The following is a 16,915-nucleotide window of genomic DNA, read 5'->3' on the forward strand; positions in this document are numbered from 1 at the left end:
GATCTCTCTGTAGTGGAAATAAACAACCTTGGTGACTTACATGCTTGTTTAGTTCTGTCCAAATAAAAGGTAGTTGCCCTGCGGACATCCAGTGTGTGCTATGCAGACGCCTTATAATCAGTTTTAGGCTTCGGAAAGAAGACAGGTAGGTGTATGGGTTCATTGTAGTGAAAAGAAGTCAAGACTTTGGGGAGGAACTTTGGGTGTAGACGAAGAACCACCTTGTCCTTATGCAATACCGTAAAAGGGAGGGTCTGCCATCAGTCTGCCAATTTCACCCACCTTCCTGGCAGATGTGACTGCTACCAAGAAGATCACCTTCATAGAAAGGTGGAGCATGTCACCATGGGCTCAAATGGTTTATAGGTGAGAGCCCGAAGCACCAAGTTGAGGCCCTGAGCTGGAGCTGGGGGCCTTATTGGAGGGGTAAGTGTTCTGTATTCCCTTCAGGAAGTGCCTGGTCGCTGGGTGGGTAAAAAACACCACCACAGATTTGTTGATGAATGGGTAAAAGGCTATTATGGCCATGAGGTGAACCTTTAGGGAGCTGAAAGAAAGGCCCGATTCTTTTAACTCTAGGATAGAGCTATTAAACATGCATCCCGCAGCCTGTTTGTTTGCGGCCCGTGGTGCAGTTTGGGTTTACGCAGGGCTAAATATGCGGCCTGTGAGTGGGATCCTTTGAACATGGGAACACGCTCCATAATGGCAAGTCAATATAATGGTCTTCTGTTGATATGCGTTTTAGTAGTTGAATCCCTGGACTGTCTTTGCTCATTAAAAGTGCTGTCATATGGGTGGAAATCGGGTAAACATTACATTTTATTAATATCAGCAGAACTGACTTAAATGGGGCTTGCGTGTTGTGTAGTCTTGCCTTAATTTTTGTATTCATGCCCATAAGTGTGAAAGAAGGTATTTGCATATATTTACATGTACATGCAACCACACTTAAGTTGCAGCCCTTGGAATGTGCTGTAAGTATCATTGTGGACCCCGGGGCTTCCAAAGTTGAGTAGCCTTGCTCTAGGAGGTATTCTAAGATAGTAGGTAGTGGCACTATTGATGGATTCAAGCATTTTTTTTCAGTCCAAACTGAGGATCTTCTCCATTTATATATAAGATTTTCTGGGTGTTATCCTTCAGCTATTCAATAATATTTGTTTGACTTGATTGGTGAATGTTGTTTCTACTGAAGTGAACCATTGAGGAACCATGCCTAGAGGCGAAGTGTTTGCAGGCATGGGTGATGGACTCGGTCGCACTTCTGCGTCAGGAGATGAGGGAGCAATGGGAGTCACCATGGCATTCTCTTGGATATCTGGAGCAGTAAGTATACCATGTCTGCCTGGGCCAAGCTGGAGTGATGAGGATCACTTTGGCTGTGTCAAGTCTTACTTTATTGATTACACGATGAAGGAGCAGAAATGGGGGGAAAGCATAGAGGAGCAGTGCTTTCCAGGGTATTGCGAATGCCTCTCCGAGAGAGTGCATGCCAATGCCCGCATGGAAACAATATTGTGGACACATCTTGTTGGCATTGGTTGCAAACAAATCCACTGTTGGAAAGTCCTAGCAGGTGAACAGTTGATGGAGGACTTTGGAATCCATTTCCCAGTCGTGACTGGAGCTGAAATTCCTGCGGAGGTCATCCATAGTGACATTAAGCCTATTGGGCAAGGACATAGATGCATGCTGTGTGAGATTCACCATGTCCAAAGGCGGACAGCCTCCCTGCATAGGTGGTGGGATCTGGTGCCTCCTTGCTTACTGATGTAATACGTGGTTGATTAGTTGTCCATAAAGATTTGTACCGTGTTGTTGCATATGACGCATAGAAAATGGTGGCATGTGTAAAATACTGCTCTGAGATCTAGTATGTTTATGTGCAGATTCGATTCCCGTGGAGACCACCGTCCCTGAGTTTTGAGGATGCTAGAGTGCATTCCCCAGCCATAAGATGCATGGGTCATGATGGTCATGGACAGTGGTTGTTTGTGGAAAGGTACTCCAATGTACACGTTTCTTGGGTCTGTCCACCAGTCCAGGGATTGCTTGACCCCGACTGGGATTGATACTAGTTTGTTGACACTATGGAAACGTGGTCTGTATGCAGTTTTCAACAGCTATTGTAAAGGTCTTGTGTTCAATCTGGTATGCTGCACTACAGAAGTGGCCACTGCCATGAGTCCTAGCAACTAGAGACACATCCTTGCGGGGATTTTGGACTGGCTTGAATTGCTGATACGAGGTCCTTTGTGGCCCGAAACCTCTGCTGTGACAGAGAAGCTATAGCTTCTATGAAGTTGAGGTGGGCTCCAATAAATTCTATTGTCTGAGCTGGTTGGAGTTTGAACTTGAGCAGATTTATCTGCAGGCCAGGGTCTGGAATAGCGACCTGGTTAGGGAAACTGCATCTTCCACTTTTTGACTTGTGCATGCTCTGATCAGGCAGTTGTCAAGGTATGAATATTGACATCTGCAAAATAGTTGGTAGAGATGCAATGGCCTTAAACAGAGGGGTGTTACCTGACCCTCAACCTGAACTTCAAAATGTTTGCCATGAAGTCAAGAATTGAGAGAGAGGGGGCTGGTCAGGAGTTTGTCTTAGTCTGGTTAGACATTGACACCTCCTGTTGTCATAATGCCTTTGTGGTTGGCTAAAAGGCATCGGTTTGTACCTTTATGTAAAAAGATATCTTCCCTTCTTGCGTTTTGTTGCAGGGACAAAAATGCCAAGCGTCTTCAGTGGGGCATGAGAATCTTTCAGTGAGTGGAGGGATGCATCAGTGGTGTCCACTAACAACTTAGAGCCCTGGAAGGGAAGATCCTTCACCGTGGCTTGTACCTTATGGGGAAACCCAGATAAATGAGCCATGAGGACTTTCTCATTATGACGGCTGATGCAATGGAGCAGGATGTAGTATCAGAGGCATCCAAGGCAGCTTATAGGCCCATCCATGAATGTAGAGCCCCTTCATTTATATTAGCTCTAAATTGTTCTCTTTTTTTAATCTGGAAGACTTTAAAAAATGCAATACTTGTTCAAAAAAGTGGTGTGTATATTTTGGGAGCATTGCCGTATAGTTGGAAATCCAGAGCTGAAGAGAAGCAGAGGAATAGGCTTTCATCCCCATGAGATCCAGGGGTTTTCGCTCTTTGTAATAAGGTGTCGTTCTGGCTGCATTCTGTTTTCCTCTTTGGTTGAATTCATCCACCACGAGGGAATTAAGAAATTGGAGGGAGAACAAAAAGTCAGCACCCTGTGGTGCTACATAGTATTTACGGTCTGTCCTCTTACAAACTTGTAGGATTGTAGCTGGTATCTGCCAGATCACTTTGATAGGGTCCATAAGGGCCAGCTTAGAAGATAGGGAAGCATGCAGGATGCTAGTTAACTTGTGCTAGGATTCGGAGAGACTCAGTAGGGAGACTTCCAGCATGTCCACCACTCTCCTGTAAAGTTCTTTGAACGATTTAAAATTGTCTTCTGCTGTGGGAGGAGGGGGCATCAGGGTGTCATCAGAGGAAGAAGATATGTGTATCGGTGGAGGTGAAGAGGCAGAGGTTTCCTCATCACTAGAGCGTGGTTCATCCTCCTCCTGTTACACAGATCTACCAAGGGAGGGCACAGACGTAGCCCTTGATGAAGCAGAAGGAGGTGCCTGAGATTGCGCCTGCTGTGCTCTGTATGGTGCCCAGTTGTTTGGCAGTGGTATTAGAGGCAGCAGCCATTGGGGTGCCTGCCATTGAGGTGGTGCCTGTTGCTGAGGCTGTTTTGGTGAAGAATGCTTTGGTACATGGGTACCGACTAGAGGCTCCTCATCTTCTTCACTAAATAGTGACGGAACCGAGCCTGTAGGGGTGGAGAGAGTACACCTGCTAGAGGTGGGTGTATTGTCGCTGCCAAACAACAGGACTGTTGGCATGGACGTTACTCTAAGCTCTTCTGCCCTAATGAAATGCTGCAGTGTCAGGGGCACCGGTGCCGAATATGGTATAGCCACCACTTGTAGTGCCAACGATGCTGAATGTGGGGTCACTGATGCCTTGTGCTTGTGCCTCTGTGTGTTTTGTCTGACTAGAGGCTGGCTCACACAGAGGATAACCACCTTCTACAGCTGATGGAGTTACTGTTTCAGCTTTAAATGGCAGAGTCATTAAGGTGCTTAAGGTTCCAGGATCTATACTAGATGACAGCTCGTGACAGCTATTTGATTAGTTGATAAGGGGGGGTACTTGCTATCCCGCATGAGCAGGACCAAGCAATCCCCACTTGCGCAGAGTCCCAACTGCTGATCCTCTCCCTTTGAAATGTACAAGGCCAGCAACTGAGTGAGGAGGTGCACTGAGAGACCTAAGGACTGAGAGTGTGGAAGAGCTGTGGAGCAGCAGGAAAGATTGCACAGGGACTAGGGAGAAGGTACTATGGGGGGATCATTTGGGGAAGTGGCTGAGGGAAAGGCTGAAAGACTGGAAGAGGAAGAAACACTGTCAGTTGCCATTGTCTTAGGGTCCCTGGGACAGACCCAGAATAGTGGGTGGGCCCGGCTTCCCCCAAATACAGATATAGGTCTTCTGCTGTGGGAGGAGGGGGCATCAGGGTGTCATCAGGGGAAGAAGATATGTGTATCAGTGGAGGTGAGGTGGCAGAGGTGCCCAGCTTCCCCATGCCACTACAGAGTCTGCCCCTGAGAGGGAGGACCAGGACTATGGAGGGGTTTAACCCCAAACTATGGACAAAACTATGATGAGAATGGCTCAGTAGGCTGTGACCTTTGCCTCTAGTAAAGGACCAAATGCTCTGTGGAGGGTCACAGAGAGCTTCTGAGGCAAATGCTAACTGCCTGGAAGTGCAGGACCCTCGGGGCACAGCCAGAGCTTTGCTACAAGATCTAGCAGTAAGATTAGGGTTGCCAACTCTGACTGAAGCTATTCCAGGAGCTTCCCCCCGACCCAACATGATCTAATGTCATGTTCTTAAAATACAGGCTTGCCTCACTATAAGTCCAAGATACATTCCAAAAAACTTGGGACTTAAAGTGGGGAATATTTTTTCTGTGGCTGACTTCCATTTGCACTGGGGTTTTTTTTTTTTTTTGCGTGACTTAAGAGCAGGGAATGAGAAGTCTTATAACGCATCAGTTACTACAAATAACTTTAGCACAGAATGGATGTATACAAGGGCAGCTTATAGTGGGGACGCCTTGTACCCTATTAAAAGCACCAAGATTGCTTTCTATAGTCACTGGGAGATTGATGCTGATTCCAACAGACACCAGACAATCCTGGAGGGTTGGTAACCTTAACAGAGATCTCAAATTCACATGTATATGCCTACAAGCCTCAACTATTCAAATGCCATCTCAGAGCTGGAGACATGCACATACACTGAACTTTACCACCATTTTAGTCATCTGTACCCTTTTCTTGCCATGGGCAAGACAATGAAGACAGAGAAAATGGAATTCAATGGGTCTCGTAAGGATATTTCAGGATCAATTCAACCAGGCCCACAGGATACCTCACAAATGCACAGAAAGCAGACAAAACTCTGCTTAAACTGAGTGCTTAGATCCCAAGTCCAGGTTTTATTTACACAGAGAGGGTATGTCTACACTACAAAGTTAATTCGAACTAACAGACGTTAGTTCGAATTAACTTTCATAGGCGCTACACAGGCAAATCGCTAGTTCGAACTTAATTCGAACTAGCGGAGCGCTTAATTCGAACTAGGTAAGCCTCATTCTACGAGGACTAACGCCTAGTTCGAATTAACTAATTTGAATTAAGGACTGTGTAGCCACTTAATTCAAACTAGTGGGAAGCTAGCCCTCCCCAGCTTTCCCTGGTGGCCACTCTGGGCACCACCAGGGAAACTCGTCTGCCGCCCTCCCAGCCCCGGAGCCCTTAAAGGGGCACGGTCTGGCTACGGTGCCCGTGCCAGGTGCAAGCCTGCCAGCACCCAGACAGCAGACCCTGCACCTGGCACGGCACGAACCAGCCACCCGCTGCCACCCAGCCCTCCGCCTCTTCCCGGGACAAGGCTGGCGGCTCCTGGGAGCCTGCCCAGGTCCGCAAGAGGTGGGCGCCCACCTGGTCTAGTGCGGAGATCATGACCTCATCCACGACCTCCGCACTAGGCACAGGAAAGTGGCCGCATAGGGCAGGATAGCTGCCAGCCTGGCCACCCAGGAGCAGGTTTGCATGAAAATCAGGGCGGTCCAGTGAGACCCCAGACCCTGAGCCCTGAGCTTAGAATGGCCATACTGGGTCAGACCAAAGGTCCATCTAGCCCAGTAGCCTGTCTGCCGACAGCGGCCAACACTAGGGACTCTGGAGGGGATGGACCGAAGACAATGACCAAGCCATTTGTCTCATGCCATCCATCTCCAGCCTTCTACAAACAGAGGCCAGGGACACCATTTCTACCCCCTGGCTAATACCACTCCATGGACCCAACCTCCATGAATTTATCTAACTTCTCTTTAAACTCTGTTCTAGTTCTAGCCTTCACAGCTTCCTGCAGCAAGGAGTTCCACAGGTTGACTATTTGCTTTGTGAAGAACAACTTTCTGTTATTAGTTTGAAGCCTGCTACCCATTCATTTCATGTGGTGTCCTCTAGTCCTTCTATTATGGGAACTAATCAAGAACTTTTCTTGATGCACCCTCTCCACACCACTCGTGCTTTTATAGACCTCTATCATAACCCCTCTCCGTCTCCTCTTTTCTAAGCTGAAAAGTCCCAGTCTTTTTAGCCTCTCTTCATATGGGACCTGTTCCAAACCCCTGATCATTTTAGTTGCCCTCCCCTCTCCCACCCTCTCTCTTCCCCTCTCCCACCTCCTTTTCCCAGTCTCCCCGAGTTTTGTTCAATAAAGAGAGTTTCCATTTTTGAACACGTGTCCTTTATTTTGCACATCAGGAAGGCGGGCCAGGGAGGGGTAAGTGGAAGGAGGTGAGGGAGGAATGGGGTACGAGCCCCCAATGGGGAGGACTGGGGCAGCTCTGTGGGCTCCTCGGGGTGGAAGCTCTCCTGCAGCCCCCCATCCCCCAATGGCAGCCTGCGGCAAGTGCAGCCGGGCTGATGGCCAAGTGCTGTGATGTGCCGAGCGTGGGCACTCCAAGCCAGGACTGCTTTGCAAGCGAGGAACCCCTGAGAACTGTCTGTCTGGGGTGGGGGTCGGGTCCCTTTAAGCACAGCCCTCAGCTAGCCTGAGACAGCAGCTCCACGCTCTAAGTCCTAATCTGATGCCCTGCCGGCACTGCTTCCTGCCATCCTTAACCTCGGTTCAGGGTCCACTCAATGTGGACATCCTAGTTCGAATTAGCAAAATGCTAATTCGAACTAGTTTTTAGGTCTAGATGCACTAGTTCGAATTAGCTTAGTTCAAATTAACTAATTCGAATTAAGTTAGTTCGAATTAGTGCTGTAGTGTAGACATACCCTTATAGGGTACGTCTACACTACAGCGCTAGTTCGAACTAACTTAGTTCGAATTAGTTAATTCGAACTAAGCTAGTTCGAACTAGCGCATCTAGAACTAAAAACTAGTTCGAACTAGCGTTTTGCTAGTTCGAACTAGCGCGTCCACACTGATTGGACGCAGGGGGGCATTTAAGGGCAGCTGAAACCGGTTCTGGCAGGGCATCAGGTCAGCAGTTGCTTTGTGTGGCTGCTGTCTGAGGCTATCTGAGGCTCGTGCTTAAAGGGACCCCCCCTGGACAGCCGGTTCTCAGCTTTTCCTGCTTGCTTGCCAACCTCGCCGAGGGACAGCAAAGCGTCGGTCTCTGTGCCCGTCTGTGTCGGTGCTTCCCTTCGGGGGGGACTGCCGCAGGTGGCAACATGGAGCCACGGCTCGCCCTGCACCTTCTGGTGCACGTTCTGGACTTGCTACTGCAAGCCTGCCAGCAATGGCTCGAGGCTGCCTGGCACCACCTGGGGAACGTCAGCCCCCTGCCTCTCCGCCTGGCCGCCCTGGGGGCCATGGAGGAGCCGCGGCGGCGCCCCGGCACCGGCGTGCCCCGCCGCATCTGGCGTCTGGACACCAGCAGCGACTGGTGGGACCGCATCGTCCTGGAGCGCTGGGACGACCGACAGTGGACCCAGAACTTTAGGATGAGGAGGGACACCTTCCTGGAGCTCTGCGAGTGGCTCGCCCCTGCCCTGCAAAGAAGGGACACTCGCATGAGGCCCGCCATCCCCCTCCAGAAGCGGGTGGCCATCGCCCTCTGGAAGCTCTCCACGCCGGACAGCTACCGATCCGTCGGGAACCAGTTCGGCGTGGGGAGATCCACTGTCGGAGCAGTGCTCATGCAGGTACGGCGCTCGTCGGCCACCGAGCCGGGGGGGAGGGGGGCTGCGAGGAGGGGATGGGCCGCCCCAGGGACAAAGGGGGGGGCGGGAGGAGGCGAAGGCGCCCCGCACCGGAGGGGTCGGGCTGTCCCGGCCGTACTACACGCCGCCAGGGGGGTTGCTTCCGGGAGTGGGGCGCGGGGCACTGCCAGGGCATGAATGCTCCCAGCCACCCGGGCGCCCCACTGATTGACGCTTTGCTGTGTCTCTCTCCGCAGGTGGTCAAGGCCATCAACCGGGTGCTGCTCCGCAGGGTGGTCCGCCTCGCCGACCCGGATGCCGTCATCCGGGGATTCGGCGCCCTCGGCTTCCCCAACTGCGGGGGGGCCATCGACGGGACGCACATCCCCATCCGTGCCCCGGAACACCAGGCGTCCCGGTACGTGAACCGCAAGGGGTACTTCTCCGTCATCCTGCAGGCCGTGTGTGACCACCGGGGACAGTTCACGGACATAAATGTGGGCTGGTCCGGCAAAGCACACGACGCCCGGGTGTACCGGAACTCCTCCGTGTGCCAGCGGCTGCAGGACGGGACCTTCTTCCCCGACCGCCACATCAGGGTCGGGGACGTGGACATGCCCGTCTGCCTGGTGGGGGATGCCGCCTACCCACTGCAGCCGTGGCTCATGAAGCCCTACACGGGGCACCTCAATCCCTCCCGCCAGGCCTTCAATAACAGGCTGAGCAGGGCCCGCATCGTGGTGGAGGGGGCCTTCGGGCGACTGAAAGCCCGCTTTCGATGCCTCCTCACCCGTCTGGACCTGGCCGAGCACAACATCCCTCCCGTGGTGGCGGCATGTTGTGTGCTCCACAATTTGTGTGAGCGGAAGGGGGAGGCTTTCTTGCCAGCCTGGATGGCTGAGGCTGACCGCATGGCTGGACACTACGGTCAGCCCCGCACCACCGCCGTCCGGGAAGCCCAGCGGGGGGCCATCCGGATCCGGGAAGCCCTGCGGGAGAGCTTCCAGGTGGAGGAGGAGGAGGACTGACCTCTCCCTGCATGCCCCACCGGGGCCTTCTTCCACCCTACCCCCCCCCCTTCCCCTTTCCCCTCCCTATCTACTGTACAATAAAGACACCTGTTTTTCAAACAAAAATGTCTGTTTATTTCAGAGAACTGGGGTGGGGGAGGGAGGAATGAAGGTGGGAGAAGGGAGGGGGAAACCTGGGACGAGGGAGCTGGAAGGGGAGGGGAGGGAAGGGAGGAAGGGAAAGGAAAGCTCAGGGGTGGGAGTCTGGGTGCCTCTCCCGTCTCGCCACACTGCGGGTCCGGGGGCGTCGGTGGGGAATGGTTGTGGAGGGGGGGGCAGAGAGGACAGGGGGTGTGGATGAAGCAGGAGCGGAAGCAGGAGCGGAAGCAGGAGGAACAGGAGGAGCAGGGGGAGCAGGGGGAGCAAGAGGGGGATCAAGAGGGGGAGCAGGGGGAGCAAGAGGGGGATCAAGAGGGGGAGCAGGGGGAGCAAGAGGGGGAGCAGGGGGAGGAGGAAATGGAAAGCGGTCTAGCAGGCTCTGGAGGTGGCCTCGCAGGGCACGGCCCTGCTCCTCCAGGGCCTCCAGACTCCTCTGGCGCAGCCTGAGGTCCTCCTGGACCCAGTGGTCCTGGAGACGGAGCTGTCGGTCCAGGAACCGGAGATGCCGCCTCTGGTAGTCCTCCTGGTTCCTGGCTGTCCTGCTTGCCCGGGCGCGGGCGGCTGCTGCAGGCGGTGTGGTGCGCCCTGCAGTCCCCGGTGCTGCAGCTGTGGTGCAAGAAGACCAGCGGTCAATTACCCCAGGGGCCCAGGTGTGTGAAACCCAGCTCCCCTCTGCAAGGCCAGGGCCCCTGCAGGATCCCCAGCTGCTGCTCCGTAGTGGGCAAGGCCCAGGCGCACGGTCCCGGGGCTCCCTCTCGCCCCAGCCCCCCGTACACATAAGGGGAACACGAGGGTACTCACAGGTGGACGCCTCCCCGGCCTCTGATGATGCAGGCGAGCGGCTCTGTGGGGTGCCTCGGGGGTCCCGGGTCCTGGGAAGGCTGGCGGCAGGCTCCTGGCTCTCAGAGCCCTCTTCCTCCTCCTCGGTGTCCAGGAGCGGTCCCTCTGCCCCGGGGTCAATCACGTCCCGGGGGGCAGGGACGGCATGAGGCCCCAGGATGCGGTCCAGGGCATGGAAGTGGGGGCAGGCCTCCGGGTCAGCCTCTGGCAGGCAGGCCCGGGAGTAGGACTGCCGCAAGTCTTTAATCTTGCAGCGCACCTGCTCCCGGCTGCGCTGGTGGCCCCTGGCGGCCAGGCTGGCAGCCATGCGTCCATAGACGGCCGCGTTCCGGTGGCTAGTGCGGAGATCGTGGACATTTGAGGCTTCCCCCCAAACCTCGATGAGGTCCACGATCTCCGCACTTGACCAGGCGGGCGCCCGCCTTTTGCGCCCCCGGGCAGGCTCCCGGGAGCCGCCAGGCTGGTCGTGGGGAGCAGTGGAGGGCTGGGAGCCCTCGGATGGCTGGCTCATCCTGTGGCAGGTGCAGGCTGTGCAGGCACGGGTGCTGGCAGCCTTGCAACTGGCACAAAGTGAGTAGCCAGCCCATGGCCCTTTAAGGGCTCCGGGGCCGGGAGGGGGGCAATAGAGTTTCCCTGGTGTTGGCCAGAGTGGCCACCAGGGAAACTTGGGAAGCCTTAGCCTCCCACTAGTTCGAACTAAAGGGCTACACAGCCCTTAGTTCGAACTAGCTAGTTCGAACTAGGCGTTAGTCCTCGTAAAATGAGGTTTACCTAGTTCGAACTAAGCGCTCCGTTAGTTCGAATTAAGTTCGAACTAACGGAGCGCTAGTGTAGCGCATAGGAAAGTTAGTTCGAACTAACGTCCGTTAGTTCGAACTAACTTTCTAGTGTAGACATACCCACAGAGTGTTACACCCAGGGATTGGATAGCCAGTCAACTGACTATATTTACAAGGGGAAAGGCAAAGATTTTAGTATCTGACATGAGCTTTTATAAACAATATTACGCAATCTTTTACGGTCATCCATTCTTCTCATTCACTACTCAATTCTTACCTTTACAACTGGAACAGTTATTGATATACTTGATGTTATGAATTACACAATAACTTACATAACATGTTGTTCCCCTTTTTAGCATCAAGAAAAGTATTAATCCTATAATTTGACAGGGACTTTCCTTAGTCTTTGTAGTGTCTAAAATAAACAACAGGATGACCAGATGTTAGTATTCTTTTCCCCAAAACCTTTGTTTGTACTTTCATCTCTAAAAGGTTATGCAGTTTATAACAATCACATTCAATTATGCAGGTCCTCAAAATGTACTTTTATATAACACTTACATTGCTAATCAGTCATCCACTAAATAAGGATTAGACCTTTGCCATGTTATATAGGGTAAGCTCACCTATCCAGTGCTTTACTCCTCTACAGGTCTACTTGAAATTTCAAGATATTATAATCCTGACTTGGCCATCCTTCTAGGCGTGCTGTATTTCAAGAGCCTCTCATACTTTCTCCCAATGTCAAGGCTGATTCAAATATTTACCACCACAACAACAGACCCCACTGCTCTCTAAAATCTAGCATTTTAGTCCTGTCCCTCGAATCTAGCCTCCTTCACAGCAGAGTAAGTTTTTAGCATCAGTGCTAAAACTGACTAGGTTTGCACTTAAGTTTAAATATGAATCCAACAATGTAATCGACTGCAACTTAAGTAACAGGATTCCATATGTGCTCTTGATCTGACATTTAAACAGATGCCCATGTCTAAATGGATGACACACTTGGGAGATTGTTTTACCAAGCATGCACCTTCAAAAGAACAGCGAATCAGCAGAATACTCCAAGACAAGAACAATAATACAAAGCTGTAGGAACAACTTTTTCCACCGTAGTGGCAGAGGCTTAGCAATATTCACAAAAAGGTTAAGGAAGTTCTTCTATTTATGTGTATTTTGATTTGTAAAGCCAAGAAAGGAATGTATGTGGCAGATATTTCCTATGCTTGTATTGACAAGATTCACCCAGACAGACATGGTATGAATACTGTTGGTCATGGCATGAAAAATTTAGCAGATGCTTCATTTCCAGGAAGATTGTCACAATTCAGCTAATATGTCTAGTATTACCCCTACATTCACCTCTTTTTACTGGGCTAGAATATATTTTGTATAAAGAATGTCTTCTGAGTGGGCGATAGGGGATGATCACTTGATGATTACCTGCTCTGTTCATTTCCTTTGAAACACCTGGAATTGTCAATGGTCAGAAGACAGAACACTGGGCTAGATGGACCTTTGGTCTGACCCAATATGGCTGTCCTTAAATGAGTTACCGTTTGAAAACTTATCACGTTCTGGCCATTATTCTCCTCACAAATAGTGTGTGGCAACACTGTATGTAAAGATATAAGATTCTACTGTACAATATGACTTTGAAAATCATGTTCCAAGCAGGGATGTAAGCGAAAGCTAGGCAGTACAGAACAGATTCTGGGGAAAGTCCAAGACTGCGAGTTTGCTTGTGTTGCTCTGCAGTGTAATTAAGAGGAGCAAGGTATAGCCCTTATATATTAAATCCAGGAATAACTTAAATGCTGGAGGCTTTGTGTGAGCAGATGAGTGGTTACTCCCACAGTGAAGCACACCAGGCTAGAAAACTGAGTGGACACAGAGGTTCATCAGTGCAGGTTGTACCCTGGGTAATATCACAGATATCATTATAAAATATCAGAGGATGCTCACCAGGACTCTAGGAGCAACAGCTCCAGTGATTCATAAATTGTAATGCCAAGGACATTTATGATAATCTTGTTTGACATTCTGCACAGTACTGACCGACTAATTCCTGAATGCCCAGTGACTTGTGGTTCAACTAAAGTATTTCTTTCAGACATATAATCTTGATTTAAAAATTTCAAACAATGGACAATTATATCTCTTCAGGAGTCATTCTACACATTACTATGAAATGAACGTTCCTTATTTTACAGTTTGAATTTCTCCATTTGTCCTTGAGTGTACTTCAGAGATGTGCCAAACTGAAACAGAGTGAAACTGATATGATTACCCATTTCATTTCTGATAAGTAATGAAAGACCACTGAGCAGAGTCTGGTCAGTTTCATTTTGCTGCTACCTGAAAAGTAAAATATAGCTGCAATACCTGCTTCAAAAATGTTGTGGTCTAGGGTTGTGATTCAACAGTACACAGAACAAAGAAATGGGTAGATATACAGCTTCAATGTGTCATGGTGCTTAGAAATTTTTTTCAAAGATGGAAAGGGAGGGAGCAGAAAGAAGGGACATGAAGTGAGAAATGGACAAGGGAGACCATCAAAAGTAAAAAGAGATGAGAATGGGCAGCAGATGGGTAGGCTCAAGAAAACAGACTAGGAAAAGTATATGATAGGCCAAGTTACATAGAGCCCTAACAGTAATTTCTACTTGGTGTAGAAGATTCAAAGTTAGCGCAGGGTCTGTGTGAGAAAGTGGGAGATTGAGTATTGAGAGACTTTTGGCACATGTGTTTACAATACTCTGAAGGGAATGAAGCAAGAAACTGGGCATTCAGAGAAATTATGTTTCAGAAGGGTAGCCGAGTTAGTCTGTAGCAGGAAAAATTTAACAAACAGCAATAATCTAGTAGCACCTTAGAGACTAACAGAACATGTAGATGGTATCATGAGTTTTTGTGGGCACAACCCCCTTCTTCAGATGACAGTGCTGTCTCTGTGGGAGGCAGGCAGCTCCACAGGAACTAGCACCCGAGGGGAGCCATTAAAACTCTATGTGGGATCTCTAGCTTATGTCTCTCCATCACTACAACCCACTCACCCTTGCAGTTTCTAGTCACGTAGTCTTTTGTTCAGATTAACCTTGAATTTGACAACTGAATGTCAGATTCATAAATATGATTGGGCTAGGAGAAGAGGGAAGAAACATCAAAGATATGCATCACCCATCCAGACTCAATTAACCTGAGCCACAGCAAACAAAGCTATTGTATGTTTTTATGTTGGTAACCGTTAACAAATTCATCTTCCCCAGGCACTGTCTCCAGACAGAACTGAGCATCTCCCTCTACTGGAAAAGAAAACACTGAAGATTTTACTCTCTTACATGGAATTTGTGGCTGACCCTCATGAACAACAGAATGTACTTGTGGATATTTAATGCCTTGTGTTTCTCTTAAGTACTTACAAAAATCCATTTGAAGAGATGTATTGAGTTTAGATTTTGGCAACTTTGCAACACTTGGTCTTTAGAAAGAACATTTCTGCAGATTGTGCTTTTAAAGCCATGCAGAGAAAAAATTAACTTATTCCCCAGAGGCCTCTGTAAGAGATAGCTAAAATAAAGCCCTATCTCTAATTATATTACAGCCGGATGACCACCCCACTACTGTTAAGGTTAAGATCAGCTTTCTGTTTAAAAGTGCAACTCTTCTACACACTCTAAACATTCACACAGTTACTCACATTACCTTGCAATTTGACATGACAGGATTTTGTTAAACAGCCAAATTCAGTGTCATTTAACCTAAGTGTTCCTGTGATACAGTCACTGGCCAAACCCGCTCCTTCCTCCAAACCCAGTCTTTTTTAAGTTAAGCACCAACAGTGGAACCATATGGACAAACCTAAAAATAAAAATCTTACTTATCCTCTATCATGGACAAATTTGGCCAATTTCTTTAATGACTATTTGACTTTAACCAGGAATCTATTTCCTTTAAGTTTCCTAACCTGCTCTATCAGGGTAGCAATGGAACCAAACAGTAAACCACACTATTTATCAGCAAGAGCAGTGTATGGTGCAAGGCTGTTTAATACCAGCAAGAACACCTGTTTAATTCTTCTAGGAATTTGATTGTGATACTGAGCTTTCATTTCTATATTACTTTTTACTCAAACATCCTTACATACCTTGCTGTTGGACTGTGCAACTATGTAAGTATCACTACATCCATCACCAAAACACAGCCAACCACTAGGACAGAAGGTGGCAGTTCTTTAATACCTCTCAGCAACGCTACAGAACAATTGAGGTCAGGAAGCAAAGAAATCAAAGTTATTCACCTTGGTGCAGTAACTGTCGTTCTTCGAAACGTGTGTCCCCGTGGGTGCTCCACTGTAGGTGCTGGGCTTGCCCTGGTGCCACAGATCGGAGATTTGCAAAGTGGTAGCTGGCCAGATCATGCCTGCGGGGAGAGCATCTCGCAGCATACACGCTCTTTTGCGCCGCGCAGTCCAGATCTAGCCAGTTCCTTGAACCCGCCTATGAATCTGGAAGACACAAAAACACAGACTCCGAAGCGAGGAGGTGGGTGTGTAGCGGAGCACGGGGACATACATCTCGAAGAACAACAGTTACTGCACCAAGGTGAGTAACTTCGCTTTCTTCTTTGAATGATGCCACCGTGGGTGCTCCACTGTAGGTGCTGGAGTAGCAGTACTCACCTGTGTATAAGCAGGTGGGAGTCGGAGCTCCTTATCTATTTGCAGATGGAAGTATTGCAGCTGCTACAGAATTATCTGGCAGCCTTCTGTGCTGAATAGCATAGTGCCTAACAAAGGTATGATAGGAGGCTCAGGTGGCTGCCCTACAAAGATCCGCAAGGGGGAACACCTCTGAGAAAGGCAGTGGAGGCTGCCACAGCTCTAATGGAGTGAGCTCTAGGGCGTTCTGGGAGTGGTACATTACGTGTAGCATAGCAGTGAGTTATGCAGGAGACAATGATGTTCGCTAGTCTTTGAGAAGAAAAAGGCTCCCCCCTTGACCGCTCCGCCAGGGAGACTAGGAGTCGGTCAGTTCTCCTAAAAGGTTTAGTGCGTTCTATGTAGAATGCTAGAGCCCTGTGTACATCTAGTGTGTGAAGCGCTGCTTTGTGTGTGGCTTAAGGTAGTAGGACGGTAAAACGATCAGCTTGTTAACATGGAATTTGGAACAGACCTTGGGAATAAAGGCTGGATGATATCTAAGGATAACGCTGTCCTTACTGAAGACAGTATACAAGGATACCACCATCAATGCTGATAGCTCTGTGCACTCAGGTGATGGTGAGAAGAAATACCAGTTTTTTAGTCAAAATCTGGAGAGGTATTATGGCTAATGGCTCAAATGGTGGAGCAGTGAGAGTTCACAGTACTAAGTCCAAACTCCATTGTAGGGGACGAGCCCAAAGAGGGTGTGGGGGGGGTTTACAAATTCGTTAAACCTCTGATAAACCTCTTTGTGAGAGGATGGGTGTAACAGAGGTGGCTAGTCCACCTTCTGTCTCTCTCAGTTACTCGTCGCGATACCCTCGATTTTTTTCGCCAATGGGGCATGGGGGGGTCCGGGCCCACCCTCTCTCCCGGACCCCAGCCCAGGGCCCTAAGGACAGGTGCACTGGGACCTGTCCTGCCGGTGGGGCACTAGCCCGAAACTCACCAGCACGCCGGCTTCCTTGCCCTGCCCTGGGCTGCTTCCTATCTCCCCCTTCCTGATCAGGCCCTCCGTCTCCAGCTCCCCCGTGACTCCCCTCTCGGTCTCGGTCCTAACCGCGTAGATTCGTCGGTTCCCCTCTCTAGCCTCTTGCCTC

The 16,915-nt window shown here is 49.8% G+C and overlaps 2 protein-coding genes across 2 annotated transcripts in view; both read right to left on the reverse strand.

Moving 5' to 3' along the window:
• GTF2E1 (general transcription factor IIE subunit 1) overlaps window positions 1-16,915 on the reverse strand; it is a 100,295-nt gene that overhangs the window by 50,103 nt on the left and 33,277 nt on the right. The gene's annotated exons all lie outside the window — the stretch shown is intronic.
• Window positions 9,467-11,108, reverse strand: LOC142826822 (uncharacterized). The gene is made up of 2 exons (XM_075919809.1): window positions 10,290-11,108; window positions 9,467-10,094 (listed from the first exon to the last, which is right to left on the reverse strand). The coding sequence occupies exons 1-2, from the start codon at window positions 10,837-10,839 to the stop codon at window positions 9,580-9,582; spliced, it is 1,065 nt and encodes a 354-aa protein (XP_075775924.1). The 5' UTR covers window positions 10,840-11,108; the 3' UTR covers window positions 9,467-9,579.

The sequence above is a fragment of the Pelodiscus sinensis genome, chromosome 1, assembly GCF_049634645.1.
Source record: "Pelodiscus sinensis isolate JC-2024 chromosome 1, ASM4963464v1, whole genome shotgun sequence".
Taxonomy (NCBI): domain Eukaryota; kingdom Metazoa; phylum Chordata; order Testudines; family Trionychidae; genus Pelodiscus; species Pelodiscus sinensis.

Excerpts from the sequence above, each read along its gene's own strand:
- LOC142826822 (XM_075919809.1), bottom strand. The coding sequence starts at position 10,839 with ATGAGCCAGCCATCCGAGGGCTCCCAGCCCTCCACTGCTCCCCACGAC. Across the intron at positions 10,095-10,289 it reads GGCCGGGGAGGCGTCCACCT|CTGCAGCACCGGGGACTGCA; the intron begins GTGAGTACCCTC and ends CTTGCACCACAG.